We start from the raw sequence: 17,935 nt of genomic DNA, 5'->3' as shown, positions 1-17,935 counted from the left end.
CAGCAACATTAATATATTTTTCTATCTGCACACTCCAACGGTGTGTGCAAATACCTTCAGAACCCTGTGGAAGCAAAGGACTTACTATATAGTTGAAGGTGGTTTTGTAATTTTTTTTTCTGTTTTTGTTGTTGTTGTTGTTCATTTGGTTTTTTTTGTTGTTGTTGTTGTATTTTTATTTTTGTTTTTGTTTTTTGTTTTTAGTTTTTCAAGAACAAAGGCAATTACTGTTATTTGGGATTACTTAAGATTGTAACTCCAGAAAACAGATGCACACAGTCTTGAAAGTCTATTTCCACGATGTTTTTAACCAGAGCGTACCGAGTCAGAGTCCTGTGTTCAAAGGCCGCTAGGATTAGCTGCTCCCTGTTCCTCTAAACAGTTATATTTGTATTTGAAGTAAGTTTTGCCCATTTTTATGTTTATATTTTATATTTTGTTTATATAAATTTATGATTGCCTATGTTTGGCTTCTTTTGATATTATTCTTGATATCCTATGAATATCAGTAATTTTCCCCCTGCTATATGAAGTATGTGAATTAGTTTTCTGTGGCTGTGGTAAAACAGCATGATACAGCAACTCATAGAAGGAAGAGTCTTTTCATGTGAACCATTCCAGAGGTATGAAAGTCATGGGGGCTGGAGACATAGCTGAGTGGTTAAGAGCACTGGCTGCTCTTCCAGAGGTTCCCTGTTCAATTCCTACCACCCACATGGCAGCTCACATCTGCCTATAACTCCAATTTCTGAGGCTCCAACTCTCTCACACAGATGCAAACACCAATCCACGTAGGAAAAAAGTCAGTCATGGCAAGGAGATGTGTCAGCAAGTGGCAGGTATGGTGGCAGGAAGGGGAAGCAGGACCAGGCTTACAGCTTGGGCTGCAAGCTGGAAACAGAAGGATCAGTCCTCTAGCACTCAAAGCCTGCCTCTAGTGGTATATTCTACAAGGCCACACCTCTGAAGCCTCCCAGACAACACTATCAATGTGGGACCTATAGGGTGTCCCGCCTAAGCTGGAACCACTTCCTTTCCCATGAGTACAGGGAGTTGAACGCTGGGCTTGATGCATGCAAGGCAAGCACCATACCCCTGAGCCACACGCCTAGCCACTATAAAGTACTCTGCATGAACCACAGTTTTTCCTGTTACACCAATGCCAAATCTTTCTTTAAAACTTTTACCTTTGATGCATGGGAACCCGGGCCTTGCGCTCTATTTCAGAGTCAGACTTTCATTTCTTATAAGTAATGCACTATGAACACTCTTACACAAGCCTTTTGATAAAAATAAGCACGATCGGTTTGGAGCACTTGTATGTTCTGGTAAACGTGTATTGTGTCCATGTCCATAGTTTTTTGGCTTTAGAAGATATTGCCAGACAAGTTTTCAAGGATTTCACTCCTGATGACAGTGTGAGCCTTCAGCTTGTTCACGTCCTTACCAGCACTTGGTCTTGTTAGTCTTTTAAAGTTGTTGTTGTTGTTTTTGTTGTTGTTGTTTGAGGCAGGGTTTCTCTGTGCTGTGCTGGCTGTTCTGGACTCATTCTGTAGACCAGGCTGGCCTCAAACTCACAGAGATCTGCCTGCCTCTGCCCCCCTAGTGCTGTGACTAAAGGCACGTGCTACCATGCCCAGCAGTCTTTTTCATTCTAATCTAGTATGGTAACTAGGGCGAGGGTAAACTTTTTTGATAAGCACCTTCTACAGCAGTAGTTCTCAACCTATGCGTTGTAACCCCTTCGATGGTTGGATGTCCTTTTCTCAAGAGTCACCAAAGAGCATTAGAAAACACAATTATTTGCATTATGACTCATAATAGTAACAGGATTACAGTTATAAAGTAGCAATGAAATAATTTTACGATTGGGGGTCACCACAACATGAGACACTGTGTTAAAGAGTCACAGCATTGGGAAGGTTGAGGACCACTGCTCTACAGCCTTTGCCTGTCCCAAAGCTATTTATCACTTTGAGCTTGACCTAGCCGGCTGTCTTCTGCACACAGTTCCATGCGGTTCCCCAGGGAATGACGACACACCTTTACTGGATCTAGACATATTGTTATATCAGGCTCCCTCAGTCTGCAAGGATCAGAGATACTCATATCTAAGGATTGTGGTGGACTTTGGTATAGAGGGCAAAGCGGGTAAAATAAGTGCCTTATGAAAGAGCAACAGAAAAGTCATTCAGGACGAAAGGCAGCTCAGACGCTCAGCCATTGGCCCTCAGACAGAATGTTCGCACTGTGGTGTTCTGTGGGATAGAAAATGTGTGTCTCAGAAGCAATTCTTTAGAATGAAGTGAAGGGTGAAGTTTTATTCTGCAGATGGCAATGGGCTTGTGTGGGGTAGTCAGGAAGTGTTTAGGATGTGTGAGATGGGTCAGAGAGGCAAAGGGGTTTGCTCACCAGCACATGGCTAAGGAGCAATAGTGCCAGGTTTCAAATCCAGGTTTTCTCATTCCTTCTCCAAAGCCCAGTTTTCTGTTACTCCTACACTGAGTCACGAGAGTATCGGAAGTTCAAAAGGAGATTTGACAAAAGCACATTATAGCTGAGGCAGGAGGGGAGAGGAGCCGGGCCTCCCAGGAGCTGAGATGTCTTGGTGTGTGTGTGTCACTTGGGTACGAGCATGGTACAAGACACAGAGAAGTGACTTGTCTTGTTGAGCTCGAACCGTAGGAAAGGAGAGACTAAGTATGGGGACGAGACTGAAGATTTTATTACCATGACAGAGTAGAACTTAAAAAGGGGAAGGAAGAAACAATGGAGTCATGTGGGGGCTCTTAGAAGAGCCTGGGCTGGAATGGAGAGGAATGAACAACACCCAGGCCACTTTGAGACTCCCTGAGCAGCAGCACAGTGAGCGGGCTCTGGAGTCTGACTAGATTCAAGGCAGAGAGCCTCGCTGTCCCAGAAAAGTGTCTTGAGGCAATCAGCTCTTAAGTGCATGACCCTGACTGTCCTGTCTGCCACCCCTACAGAGCTGGCCTTTGGTGAGTCGGTTCCTTAAGTAGTCAATGATAGATGGGCATAGATTGGTCTGGAATGGCAGCCAAGTCTGGAGGAGTGGGTTGCTGGTGGAGGAGCTGCGGTGCTGCTCGCCATACAGGACAGATAATACGCAGGGTGGATCAGTAGGAGCTTACACAGGGAACCTTGCTATGGGGTCACTGATGTCCTGTGCCTTACCCTGTTAGCTATACACTAATTACTGAAGTCCATTGCTGGACTGAAACTTGCTAGTCCTGCCTTGGACATTAATGCCCCACTTAGGAGAATTACTAACCCTAGTCCCTAAGCTACAAAAGGCATGGCAGGCTTCTTTAAAACTTGAAATAATGTCTCTCAGTCCCTATGAACGTTCTAGTTCAGCTATATTTGGGCTCCCGGAGAGGACCGTGCCAATGTGTTGAACCGGCAGGAGGAGGAGCCTTTGAGCGTCACATCTGAGGTGTCTCAGTGAGTCTAAGAGGGGTCTTCAGAGGAGCAGTGGCTGCTGCTCGTCAGCCAGGGAATGCTTGCAGGGGGAATGAAGTTGCTGAGCCAGCAGCTGGCCAGGGCTCCCAGCCAGAGGCAAACAAGCAAACCCGCTCTCACTTTCCTGTGGTCACATCGGACCTGTTTCAGTACAGGTGGTGCCCACCGGCTTCTGTGTTGGCAGGTTCCATCCCAGGGCCTTGAACCTTCAGAGGCAAGTGCTGTCTGCCTGTAAGCCGTATCTCCGGCCCCTAGTTTACATTTCTTTAGGGATGCCACCTTAATGACTGTGCCCATACGTGCCTGGCACTGTTTAGTGCTGACTCCCCCTTGCTCCTGTTATCTTGTTATCGCCCCTCACTCCATGCCCTGCACTTGGGCTACGAACAGAGACACTAGTCAGGGAGTCAGCTGGATGATGGAGGGACTGAGGTAGGAAACGCAGAGTGCCCAGGTGGAGCGGCAGGCTGGGGTTGGGGGTTGGCGTTTGAACAGTTCTCTGTGGCTTACCTAAGTAAACGGTGGGAGATGGGAAATTCCAGTCAAGGAGAATAGAATGCACAGGAGCCTGAGATTACATCATGTCCTTAGAGAAAATACACATCATGACTGGAAGAGAGAATACATTATTTGCAGTTGAGAGTTTATGAGAAGTAAACGTGCACCAAGTCATCCTGGCCTTTCTGATTTAGACCTTACCCTCCCAATAGAGTGGAAGGGGAACTGAGGAGGGTTTTCAGTGGGGGTCAGGTTTGTGTATAAGGAAGGAGGGCCATCATCTGTCCCTCAGCACTTCCGTAAGGCAGACAAGACACACTGTCACCTTTTAATTTCTGAGAATATTCAGGTCCTAGAGGTTAAAAGTCCTGCCAAAGGTCCCAGGAACCGGAAAGTAGAGGGCCCTGGAGTGACCTGGCATCCTGGCACATAGCCACTTTTAACAGTCTTCTATAAAACTGCCTACCGCTGGGCGGTGGGGAGAAGCTGGCAGGAGCAATATGGAGCAAATGGCCATTGAAGCAGTATCGCTGAAGGAGTGTAGCGCTGGGAGCTGTGGCGTGTGGTGTTCGGGAGTCCCCACCTAAGCCAGAGCACAGAGGGAGAAGCCATGTTCCCAGCTTAGCACGGGCATGGCAGAGCCTGTCCACCCCTATCTTACTCATGAATTGAGAGCCGCAGCTCTAGTGCGGAGCTAGCATCTGTCAGTGGCTGGCCTGGAAGCTCGATCCCTAATGCTAGTCGCTTCCAAGCCTCTGATCAGGGCGACCCTCAACCCCAGACAAAAGCCCTTTGCCTCTGTGTGTTTCTTACATCGAAGAGGTTTGCTTGTTTGAGGTAATGCGAAGCAGAGGTAAAGGGCAGTAGCTTGTAAATGAGACAAACCCGACTTCGCTTCTGTTGCTGCTGCCTGACTAACGGTGGAGGCCACGGAATATGTATGAGCCTCGCGCTCATCTCTAAAATGAGCAAAGCCAAGCATACCTGGAAAGAAGTCTGTGATGATTAAAATGTGCCAGTATTCGAGAGGCGCCTAGGAGCACAGCCTGGCACACACTTGTCCTCGGGTTATGGTAGTTTTAATTGCTGTTCTTATCACTGTCACCACACCACTGTTGCTGTCACCACGGTGAAAGAACGTTCTGGAAATAAAGACTGGTGGGAACAAAGTTCCTACTCGTGTTGCTACCAGGATGCGATTGCCCTGACAATTTACCTCTGTTTCTTTTGAGCCCCTCCCTCAGATCTAAACACATACATTGTATAGTAATCTTTTATTTCCCTATGTGGAGGGAACCGCATTATAATTCTTTCCTTATTTTTAATGAATCTACCGCCCCCCTTACAAGAATTAGTGTGTAAGACTCAGAGAGAGCAGACAGGCGCTGTCAACATTCTGATGTCTCTCCTTGCAGTCATTTTTATTCATGTTTTATTACAGAGTGGATAATGTATTATGGATACAACTTTTATGTGATTTTTTTTCCCGTTCAGATGATATTTGGAATATTTTCTTAGTGTAAGCATCATTTTCCTAGGCTGCATAATCGTCCATCAAACAGCTTTGCCGTCATTTACATACATATTTGCTTACTGCTAGACAGCCACGTTTTTTCCCCTGCTCATCAGTCTAAGCTGCTCCCTGTAAAAACAGACTTAGGGAGTCAGCCTCAGTATAGCCCGGAAGCTTATGGTGAGCTCCCATCATGCCTCTGGTCCCCAGGGAATTACCGTGGGACAGTGGCAAACCTCCTTAAGCTTAGAGACGTCTGGAGCAGCGTACCAAGAGGGCTTCTTTGCCACACTCTCTCAGAGCCCATGCAATGTGATAGTCCCCACTCCCAGGTTGAACGTGGCACAGGGAATCCCATGTTTGTGCAGGGCAAGGCCTAGGAGCCCAGGCTGCCCTTCTCTCCTCTAACCTGCCTCGCTGAAATGCTTTGAACCCTTCCTGAGACCAGAACTTTCATTTCTACCTGGGCGTCAGACAGGCCTGTCAGGGTAGGAGGGCCACAGTGGCACTAGTCTTTGTAAATGCATTAGATTTAAAGGTGCTTTATGTTTATGGGCTTTTGCCTATATGTATGTGTGTGTGTCCAGGGCCCATGGAAGCCAGAAGGGAAGGCAGTCATTCCCTAGAACTAGAACCACATACAATTGGGAGCCAGCTGTGGTTGCTGGGAACTGAACCCAGATCCTCTGGAACAGTAGCCTGTGCTCTTAGCCACTGAGCCGTTCCTCTGGCCTCTCAGGTTTTTTTGTTTTTTTTGTTTTGTTTTTTGTTTGTAATTAACAAATATTTATGTTTTATATACATATACATACACATACATATACATGTGTGTGTATGTGTGTGTGTTGTTCAACATGAAGTTTTGAATAAGTACACATCATGGAGTGGCTAGGTCAAGCTAATTTATGTATCCTCTCACATATTTGTCATTTTTGTGTTCAGAGAGCTTAAAATATAGTCAGCATTTTCATTTCCCCCTTTTTTTCACTTGTGTGTTTGTGTATGTGAATTCATATTTGCATATGTATGTGGGCACACACATGTGGGTGCGGTATACATGCGCACACATTCAAAGCCCCAAGGTTAACTTTTACAGTCATCTTCCGTTGTTCCTGTGCCGTACTCCCTGTGGCCCTTAGGGTCTCTTAACCCAGCTTGTTCTGGGGGTCTGTCGTCTCCATCGCCTGAGACTGGAATCACATAACCCACGCCCACCCTGGGTTAATGTGGGTTCTGGGGATCTGAACTCCAGGTGGTGCTTATACAGCATGTTTTAACTTCTGCTGCTCAGAGGTTCTCAAGGATAGAACACACTGTTATTAGTCACAGCCGTCAGTGGGCTGTAATAGGGATGAACCCAAAGAACATTCCGCTAAGTGAAATAAGCCAGGTACCGACAGGCTAGATGTCACTCTCGTGGAATCATTCCTGTGGTTGTGAGTGTTCTCATGTTCAGACTTGGCCTGGAACCCAAGACAAGCCCTTTCCTCTGGCTGTGTCTCCTCTCTGTCCTGGTAACATAGCTGACACCCATGGCTCCTCCCACATCAACATCCAGAGTAGCTCCTCCTTTTGTCAGGCCTGGGATTAAAATGAGCATCGAGATACTGGTCACACATCTTCTCCAGAGCTCCCAGGGAGCCACCTCTGCCTTCCTTCCCGTCACCTCCTCCTGACAGTGGTAGATAATGCAGATACTGAGGGGTAGACGTACCTACCCACCAGTGGTCGGGAATGCTGGACTCAAACCCTGACGACCCGCTGCCCTCTCTCTCTCTCTCTCTCTCTCTCTCTCTCTCTCTCTCTCTCTCTCTCTCTCTCTCTCTCTCTCTCCCTCCCTCCCTCCCTCCCTCCCTCCCTCCCTTCATGCACATGGCATTTTTATTCATTTGTTTGTCAGATGTTAGCTGAGCCCCAGGCTCTCTGTACATGTCACGAGTGTGATACAGAGGTGAGAACTCACCGTGTTCTCAGGCTGCGTGCGTCTAGCAGAGCCCAGAACAAATACTAAAAGACAGGATGCCTGCTGCAATGTGGTGCCAGATAGACAGACAGATTCTGATCGGGCAGAATGACAGCGGTGCCCGAGCCAGCCTAAATGCTGTAGCCAAGGAGTTCAGTGGGTGCTCTGAGGTAAAAATGAAGACAGCCTTTTAAGTAGGCGAGGAGAGGCCATTCTGGGTGGACGAACAAGCATGCACTTGAGCACAAGACAATGCAGTACACTCAGAGGCTGCAGGGAGTCCGGGCTGGAAGAGGAGGGGACACTGCAAAACGTCCGTTCCACGGACTCCTTGGCTCATTTTATCCCTGGATGTGATGGTCATTTTAGTTCAGCATTTGAAAACTGTTATCTTTATTACTATATCTTTCTGTTTTTTGGTTTTGGTTTTGGTTTTTTGTTTTGTTTTGTTTTGTTTTTTGTTTTCTCGAGACAGGGTTTCTCTGTGTAGCCCTGGCTGTCCTGGAACTCACTCTGTAGACCAGGCTGGCCTCGAACTCAGAAATCTGCCTGCCTTTGCCTCCCCTGGGTTTTTTAAAAAAGTGATGTGTACATTATAGAAATTTTGAAAAATGTTTTGGGTGTGGCGGTACACTTCTGAAATCTCATCACTAGGGAGCTAGAGGCAGGAGGAGTGGAAGTTTAAGGCCAGTTATAGCTCCATGAGACCCCGTCTATGGTTTTGTATGTGTGGGTTGCTAGAGAGATGGTTTGGTGATTAAGAACCCTGGCAGAGGAGCCAGGCTCAATCCCAGCACCCACATGGTAGCTCACAACTGTCTGAAACTCCCACTCCAGGGGATCAGCGCCCTCTTCTGCCCTCTGTGGGTACTGCATCACCTGGTGCATACAGATTAAAAAAAAAAACTACACAAAAAATTAAAGTGAAAAAAATTAAAAATAAATAAAACAGATTTAAAATTTTAAGTAAAAAAGAAGATAGTTTGAAAAATAAAAAGTAGAAAGAAGAGATCACTGGTAGTCTAACTGGCTAACGACAGCTTTAACATCTCGGTGCATTTCCATGCAATGTTTTTCACACTGACTTTCCATGTAGCTGTGAATATGTTATAATTATAATTTTAACCTTTGTGTATGATGCTCCTTTCTACATCCTTCTAAAAGTTGCCAAAAATTGGATGTGCATGCCATTATAAAATAACTGTGCTCACAAAGCATACTAGCTGAGATGTCTATACATTTTTTTCTAATAGCATATGTTTTCTTTATTTTGCAGATTTCTTGTGGCTCGGAGCACAACTTGGCAGTAATTAGTAAGTAATTTTCACACTGATAACAGTTGATTGTGAAACCCATGTAACATAATTGGAGAAGACTCCCTGGGGAGTCAGACTTGGTGGTGTGCATTTGTACCCAACATCCAGAGGCTAATCACAAGTTCCAGGCTGCCTGGAATAGATAGTGAGAGAGAGGGTCCCGGGGCAGGGGGGCGAGGGGAGGGGAAAGTTGGGGAAGATTTTGGGGACATTTTTGGTGACAAATCCCTTAGTGGAAGCCTGTTTTCTGAGCACTTCAGCCTGTTTCAGTGAGTTGCTTCCGAAGGTCCCTGAGCTTGCCCCTGCCTCTGAAAGTGATATTTAAAGACCTAATTCACAGGCTCTGGCATCATGGATAGGGAGACATAAAACTGAGGAGTGAGCTAGATACTTCTGACTCTGTGAACAAACCCATTCTAGAAAGTTCTTTCCTCTTGGTCTGGCTCTGTCTTTGGAAGCATGGGGCTTGGTTCCCAGTCCTTGCTGCCTGGTGTATACCTGCACCAGGGGACTCCAAGTAGGTCACAAACCTGGCTCATCAAAACTTCCTCTTAGCTGGCCTTGGATAACACAAGTCCATGTCTGCACCCAAGAGTAATTCATTCAGGAAAGCTGTCCATTACTCTCCAGAGTCGACTCGATTTGGGCTGAAGAGCACAGTAGGGCAGAATGGGGCTCCTTAACCAATCAGTCACTGCTCAGGATCCATTTACACCCAGTATGACTCCAAGAGTACACATGTGTAAAGTATGTATACAAATGAGACATATATTGGCAACAGCTCATAAAAATTATTTAAAAACAGTTCTTTGGTATACATCAACTTTTACTATTAAAGGACAAAGCAGACTTGTGTGCTAATGATGTGTGTGTGTGTGTGTGTATGTGTGTGTGTATGTGTGTGTGTATGTGTGTGTGTGTGTGTGTGTGTGTGTATGGTTTCTTTTTACATACAGAGTTAAAACTTTTCTTTTTCATTTTTGGTTTTTTTTTTGAGACAGGGTTTCTTTGTGTAGCCCTGGCTGTACTGGAACTCACTCCGTAGACCAGGCTGGCCTCGAACTCAGAAATCCGCCTGCCTCTGCCTCCCAAGTGCTGGGATTAAATGTGTGCACCACCACTACCTGGCTTCAGCGTTAAATCTTGACTGATTATTTGGTATTATAGAGCATAGAACATACTCAAAGCTGTCAGGGCTCAGAACAACACTTCACAGAAACACCAGTACAAGACAGTGGAATGTTTAAGACCATTTCAAAAAAAATTGTTCGACATTCTATCCTAAGCATAAGCCAAAATTCATTTAATAATGTTTAAATTTTTATTTTGTTGTTGTTGTTGTTGTTGTTGTTGTGTATACGTGTGTATGCACACATGGCACTTGTTTCGGGGATCAAAGCTTGGGCTTTCAGGTTTGGTGGTAAGTGCTTTTACTCACTGAGCCATCTGGCCTGTTCTGTTTAATGACTTTTAAAAAAGCATCTCAAATCACCACCTCCTATAGCAGTCTTTGAAACCAAATCCCCTGACTGAGCACACTCCAGGGATACACCGCTCTGATCTTTGTTCTCATCGTTTGACCATCATGCTTCTCTGAGAGCAGAAAGTAGTTTATGTCACAGGGAGTCTGAGCCTCCGTGGTTCGGGAAGTGTTTGTTGGCCTTGCTGTGTGTTCAGAATCAAAGCTGCAGCGAAGTCACATGATACAACATGGGTGTCACATGATACAACACGGGTGAGTGTTGCCAGTAACACCTCGGCTTCGTTACATATTTGATTTTGAAATAATCTGTCATTGTTGTGTGTTCAGAAACTTCTTACTGCTGCCAAATTTTTCACAACCCCCACATTTAGTCACAGTACCCCATATGAGGTTGTCACCACAATTTAAGAAGCTGGGCATCAAGCTACAGCGCTGTGGCAAGGGGCCAGGGTTCAGTGCAGGCTTCTGTACTGGTGTGAACTCAGACGAGGTGCTTAACCCCTTGTTTCCCTCATCATCACAACAGAGGTGGCAGCAGTACCCAGCACATAGTGTTGATGATACAGTGTGGACCGCTCCTGCAGAGGGCCCCAGTTTGATTCCCAGCAATCATGTCCAATGACCTTTGACCTCCTGTACACCTCCAGAAGATACAATGTCCTCTTCTGGCCTCCGTAGATACCATGCTTACCTGTACAAACACATTTGGAGATAATTAAAACTGGAAGTAAAATCCTTTGAAAAATGTTTAGAATTATTTTTTAGAAACGTTAGTTGCTGTCATTTGCTGTGATTTCCCCCTGGGAGGCTTTCCTAGGCTTTAGCTCTCTCCTGTGCATTGGAAGGTTTAAGACCTTCTAGCTGAGTTTTACTACTCATTGCCACTCACCCCTGTCTGCCTCCTGACAGAGGTTCATTCTCTTCTCCTTGTCCTAGGTCCAACTCCTGGCGCCTGGAAGGGGAGCCCTCTGTGTCCCCCTCCCCTTCCCTGCCCAGTCACAGCACCATGGACAGCAGCTGACTCTCAGCAGAGCCATAAGCACTCTTGTCTACACTAGACTGACAGCTGCCTAGGGTTGAAGTGGTTTGGGGCGCTGTTTGCTGTCCCCAGTGTCATGTGCGCAGGGGTGAGAACCAAGGACGGCAGGGAAGGGAAGCTGCTGGCAGCAGTGGGGACCAGAAGAGCCGGAGCCGGAGAAAGAGCTAGAACAGGTGTCGGTGAAGCTGCCTGCTTTGCAGCAGGAGTGAGTATTTTACACAGGAACTCCTGTGGTCCAGCTGTAATTAAGATGAGCTAATGAGAGAATCTAAGACTGTCCTTTAGAGAGAATCTGTTGATGCTGCCATTGCTGGATGGAAGGAGGTAGTTACCCCTGAGACCAGCGTGGACACAAAGGTTGAAGGGAATCTATACATGAAGCGCACAACTCAGCCACAAGAGAGGGCCCAAGCAACCAGAGCTGGAAGCCAACCAGCAGAGGCAGCCTGGGACCTGGAAAGAGCGGAGTCGAAGGCAGACCGATTCAAACCAGCCCCATCTCTGCCCATTTCCCTCCTCATCCATACAATGGGGTGATAATCCTAAACGCAGGACCATTGTGCACATTAGGTGAGATAAAGTTCACAAGTTGCCTCCTGTGTATAATTTTGTTGTTGTTGTTTCTGAATTACCTCGGCATGGGAAGTGGTAGCGAATTGTTCTAGTCAAGTATTTCTTTGTTGAGAGAGTGACATGACAATATTTTGGGAAAGAGGTGTGTCATGTTATCTGGATGAGGCTGTAAGAGTCAGTGGGGGGAACTGGACAAGAGTTTTGAGTGTTTTGAAATCAGACATGGTGCCGGGGACAGGGCTTAGAAGTAGAGCGCTTGCCTCACATGCGTGAGCCCAGGACCATGCACAATAAAATTTAAATGTGAGTAAATACATAATTAAGCTGGGCATAGTGGTACATGCCTATAATCCCAGCACATAAGATCACTGCGAGTTAGAGGCCAACGTGGTTTACATAGCAACGACCAAGCTGACCAGGGCTATAGATTGAGACCCTGTTCCACCCCACTAAAAATAAATGAAACAATAACAAAAAAAGCAAGTGTAATTTTAAATTATTTATTCATTTATTATGTGCACATAGGTGGACCTTTGTAAGTTTATATTCACCATGCGCATGAAGGTACCAAGAGGTCAGAGGACATCAGAACCCCCGAGGCCCCCAGTGTGGGTGCTAGAAACTGAGCTCAGGTCCTCTCCAGCCCCAGAAATGTAATTTTCATTTTGTCCGTACTGCCCAGGCTTGGTGTGTTAAACAGAGAGCCCAGGATCAGGACAGGTAGGCCCACAGTGTTCTCAGATGGCCACCTGCTTGGGAGCTGAGACTCAGAGATGCTCTGGAGTGACAGCCCCCACAGGGAGCCCTGCTGAGCGCACACTTTGCGGGCAGGAGTAGAGGGAAGCTGCTGCCTGATCACCCTGGCAGGGGGCCAGCAAGGCACAGGAGCCCTAGCAGCCTGAGTCCCTGCTGCTCCTCCCCCAACCCCACTGTCATCCTGTATCAGAGATTCCTGCCTCCAGCCCACCCCAAGCCCAGCACCACTACCTGGTACTGTATTCCATACATGATAGACTTGTAATACTTGGAAGTAGGCTGGAATGGAATAGAAAGAAACCAGACTTTGCTCATAGACAGGAGCCTTCATGGCTAACAAATGTGTACCAGATCACACAGCCTGGAGAGAGAAGTGAGGCAGAGAAGGGTGAAGGGATGGCATGGGGGGTTTACTCTGTCTTAGGGGAGTGAACAACGCAACTCCACAAGGTGTGCGTGTTCTAACCACTATGGACCGATGAGCCTCAGAGGTGAGGTGGGTTAAACGGGTTGCTCATAGAAGGGAGGGGTTAAAATTGACGATAAGGGAGACCCGGGCCCCCTGTGAGCCATAGTGACTGAGGAAAAATGTGTTGTCATCCCAGATGTCTGTGTCCTGGGCAAAATCGGCATGTAGCCGCAGAGGCCGTAGTAAGATGAACCCTGACCCTGGCTGGGATCTGGGTGTCCCAGCAGCCCTTGGGAGAGTGCTGATCCAGATTTGTTCTGGGTCAGAACTCTGCTACCCACTTCCCAGAAAGGAGCCCAGTTGTCACCCGTGTAGCCCAGGGCAGGCCTCTTGGCCTTCACTTCCAGCTTCCTCCAGAAAAAAGAGAATTGTATGCGCTGACTTTATCTGCATCTAGGTTCCCATCCTCCTTTGGCAGTCTGGAGGAGTTCTTCCCTTAGTTTCACAATTAAGTCGTCCTTGGCATGGCTGGCACTCGCCACCAGGCCCCTGTGGTGAGGCAGGATGGCAGGTGGTGTGAGTTCCTGCCTGGGAGGGACCGCTAGATCTCTAGCCCAGCGGGTGCTTAGATGACAGCTAAGGGGAGAGATGAGGCCATTGGCCGTGACTGGATTGCCCACTCGGCTGCCTGCCTCCTGCAGCTCCCCTGCCCTGCCGAGCTGGATTCCCGCTCTGTAACCCTGCCAACACGGTGCCCACCCCAGAAGTGGGTCTTCCTGAGTGGCATAGGCGTGCCAGGATCCTGCCTGGCCTGTGTCTGCGCACCGTAGGTACCCCGTGCCCACTCACCTGGCTTATTTGTCGCCTTCTTCATTTCTTTTTATCCAGGGTTTCCCTCCATAGCTTCCATTGTGGGCATTGTTGGCAAAGATGAGCAAGGTCACATGATCACGCTGCTCAGGAGACCCTTGCTAGGAAGGCAGCTCAGTGAGCCGAGGGCCAGCCTTTTGTTCTAGTAGCTTGTCTTCTTTCTATTTGACAGAAGCAACTTGAGGAAAGCAGGGTTTATTTGGCTCACCGTTCCAGGGTGACAATCCATCACGGCAGGAAGGGACAGCAGCCAGAAAAGAAGGGCAGCTGTTCACATTGTGCATAGGAAGCAGAGACTGCCAAACACTTGGGCTCAGCTGATTTCCTCCCTCTCATTCTGTCTGAGACCTCAGTCCAGGAAATGGTACCACCCACTTGTAGTGTGAGCGTGCCCACCTCACTTAACCTAATCTAGGCAATCCCTCATAGACACACCCTGAGATTTGTTTCCATGGTGACTCTAAATCCCATCAAATTGATAGTCAAGAGTAACCACCATCTCTTGTGCTTGTTGGCCGGCCAGCCTTGTCTGTTCAGTGGCAGTGACAGACATTGTTAGAAAAAAAACAAGGTGGACAGCTCCTGGGGAATGGATATTTGAAGTTGTCTTTGGCCTTTACATATATGTGCACGCAGAGGAGCACATGCATACATATGCATACATGAAAAGAAGTGGAGGCGGGCAGGCGGGTGAGCTGGCTACATTGTCTTTCTCCACACTCCACACAGTCCCTTTGAAAAGGACATTATTGGTGATGGCACTCTGGAGCACAAGGCTTGCCAGGCAGCCTTTGTTAAGTAATTGTACTTTGGCAGGAAGCATGGTCCCCACTTTCCCTAGCAAAGCCAGTTCTTGTACCAAATTGAAATGATAGTCTATGCATCACTTTACGGTGCTTTCCGGAGGACGAACCCTTGAACCTTTGTTAGATGTATGGGGAAGCATTTGACCTTGGCCTGACACCCATCAAACGTCCCTGTCAGGACCTAATAGAGAAAAGAATGTAATAGAGAAGAATTACTTTTTTATTTGTATTTTATGGCACTAGCAATGACACCTTTGAACCCCAGGGCTTTGCAGAGTGCTCTGAGCGTGATCCGGTGTGCGTGTTCCTCTGCGGAGTGTGATGGGCGGGCCGTAAATGTCGTCTCTGATATGCATTTGATCTTCATTGCTAAGTGACGAGGCAGCACTGCCTTGGACATTGTTATGTCACTGTGGGGAAGGACACATTCCAGTTGTTATTACACAAAAAATTATTTTAATTTTTCAATGTATTACCAGATTCACCTCTCAAGCATGACACGATTTTTTTTTTTTATTCCAACCAGGGATATGTAACAGTGCCTTTTTTTTTTTTTGTTAACAGTGTCCCTAATAGAGGGTTGTAAAGGTTTGGATTTTTGCCAGTCTGATGTGACAGTTGAACAAATATTCAAGGTGGCTTTTAAATTAATTTGTGTTTTGTATTGAGACAGAGTCTCTCTACAAAGTCCTGCCTGTTCTGGAACTCACTGCATAGACCAGGCTGGCCTTGAACACACAGAGATATGCCTCCTTAGTGCTGGCATTTAAAGATGTCCATCACTATCCTAGGATTTATTTTTTAAACTTTATGTGTATGAGTGTCTTGCCTAAACATACGTTTGTGTACCACGGGCTTGCTTGGTGTCCCTGGAGCTCACAAGAGTATGTTGGAGCCTCTGAAACTGGAGTTGTAGAAGGTTGTTGACTGTCCTGTAGGTGCCAGGGATTGAACTCAGGTCCTCTGTAAGAGCATACAGCACTCTTAATCACTGAGCCCTTTTAATCACCTTTGTACTTGAAGCATAACAGTTATAGACTAGCAAGATGGCTCAGTGGGTATAGGCACTCACCTCTAAGTCTGACAACCCGAGTTTCAGACCTGTGGCTGACTTTGAGCTCCAGGGAACTGACAGCTGTAAGTTGTCCTCTGACCTCCACAGGTGGTGTACACACACACACACACACACACACACACACACACACACATGTACACACACACACACACATATAAATGGATGTAACATTTGTGATGGGTAATCTTGGTAGTCAGCCTGGTTGGATTAGGGCGTAAACAAGCAAATGCCAAGACAATTGGCATTGTACCTAAGTGAGAAGGCCTCAGCTGACTGTGAGGTGTTTCCAGAGATAATTAGACCTAGGGGGTTTTGACCTCATGAATGGTTGACTCCATTAACAGATTCAGGAGGTGATGATCTGTGAGTGATGAGGCCAGCTTAGAGGAAGTGGTGTCTTGAATGGGCCTTGGGGCGAGGCCCTGCCCTAACCACTTTCCTGGTACTGTCCAACCTGCTTCCTGTTGGCCATGGTGTGAGCTGCTCTCCTGTGCCCTTCTTGACCCAAGGACTGAAGCCTTAGAAATCATGACGAAAACAAATTCTTCTCTTAAATTATGTGTTGGGTCACAGCACTGATAGAACCTATAAAACACATGAAATACGTTTCAATCCTGATTAGTAACTTTTCACACAAGTAGGTACCTAAGAAACTGCCACCCAGGCCATGACACAAGACATTTCCAGCACATCAAAGAGTGACCTCATGTTCCACAACCAGTCAAGAATCCTGTCTTCTTCTGTCTCTAAAGATGATATTTTTCTGTTTGAACGCCATATAAAGGAAGAGTGCACTGCTGCTGTTTGACTTTTGGCCAGCACATCGTGTCTCTAAGAATCATTCATGCTGTGGACAGCAACAGCTCTTCTTTTTGTTGCTTAGTTACTATTCCTCTCTGTGATTTTATCACGTCATATTTATCCATGTAACTCTTGGTGAACATTTGAATTTCTATCCTAGGGATTGTGAGGAAAGTTGTTGTGAATATTTCAGAGACATCCCTTGCATGTGTGACTAAAAAGAGCATCTGCAGATCATATATTCGGTCATAGATCCTGTGGTGTTTGGATGAGAATGCTCTCCGTAGGCTCCTTTGTTTGAATGCTTGTCCCTAGCTGATGGAACTGTTTGGGAGGGATTGGGAGGTGTGGCCTTTTTGGTGGAGGTGTGCCACTGGGTTTTGAGGTTTCAAAATCCCAAGCCATTCCAGTTAGCTTTCTGTCTGCTTCATGGTGGTTGTCTCCGCGTGTACGCTGTCAGTGTCTGCTCCAGTGCTATGCCTGTCTGCTGCGTGCTCTGCTCCCTGCCTTTCTGCATGCTGTGCTCCCTGCCTGCTGCATGTTGTGCTCCCTGCCTCAGTGGTCATGGACTCACCCTCTGGAACTTCAAAGTCCCAGAATTACTTTATTTTATGTTACCTTGGTCATGGTGTCTCTTCATTGTCATATAAAAAGTAGTTAAGACAATACAGTTTAAGCATTTTCTTTCTTTTTTTTTTTTATTTGTTTTTTGATACAGGGTTTCTTTGTTGTTTTTTTTTTTTTTAAAGATTTATTTATTATTTATTTATTTTATTATATGTGTGTACACTAGCTGTCTTCAGACACTCCAGGAGAGGGTATCAGAATTTTTTACAGATAGTTGTGAGCTACCATGTGGTTGCTGGGATTTGAACTCAGGACCTTTGGAAGAGCAGTTGGTGCTCTTAACTGCTGAGCCATCTCACCAGCCCCAGTTTAAGCATTTTCTAAAGCTCTTCTTTATAAAGTTCAAAACATCCAGTCCAAAGGTGTTAAGTCCCTGCCTAGTTTTACAGTGGGCTTGTCTGGTTGTCCCTGCTGACCTGTGGCTTACAGAGAACACCCTTTATGGGAAAATTGCATTGCAAACATCTTTTTTCAGCTCTTTTGCTGCCTTCACATATTCTGGTGAGTAATGTTCTCTATCCTAGGGAAGTCCCGATTACCAGTCTCTTAATGCTTTGAGGTATCGGTACCCGGTTTCAGACACTTGACCTACTCTAAGGGCATGAAATTTCTTGTCTGTGTTTTCTTCGTGAACGTTTGTTTGAGCTAAAAATCCATCTCAAATTCATTAAAAACAAAAAATACAAAAAAAAAAAAAAAAAAAAAAAAAAAAAAAAAAAAAAA

The 17,935-nt window shown here is 46.3% G+C and overlaps 1 protein-coding gene across 1 annotated transcript in view; it reads left to right on the top strand.

The window, feature by feature from the left end:
* The window catches only part of Sergef (secretion regulating guanine nucleotide exchange factor), a 197,903-nt gene that overhangs the window by 121,225 nt on the left and 58,743 nt on the right, over positions 1-17,935 (top strand). Inside the window, exon 10 of the mRNA XM_021210718.1 lies at positions 8,734-8,770. Within this exon, the coding sequence (XP_021066377.1) occupies positions 8,734-8,770 (37 nt within the window). The remainder of the gene's footprint in view (positions 1-8,733; positions 8,771-17,935) is intronic.

Source organism: Mus pahari, chromosome 1 (assembly GCF_900095145.1).
Source record: "Mus pahari chromosome 1, PAHARI_EIJ_v1.1, whole genome shotgun sequence".
NCBI lineage: Eukaryota > Metazoa > Chordata > Mammalia > Rodentia > Muridae > Mus > Mus pahari.
The sequence above is the reverse complement of the archived record's forward strand: the minus strand, read 5'-3'. Positions and strand labels throughout refer to the sequence as shown.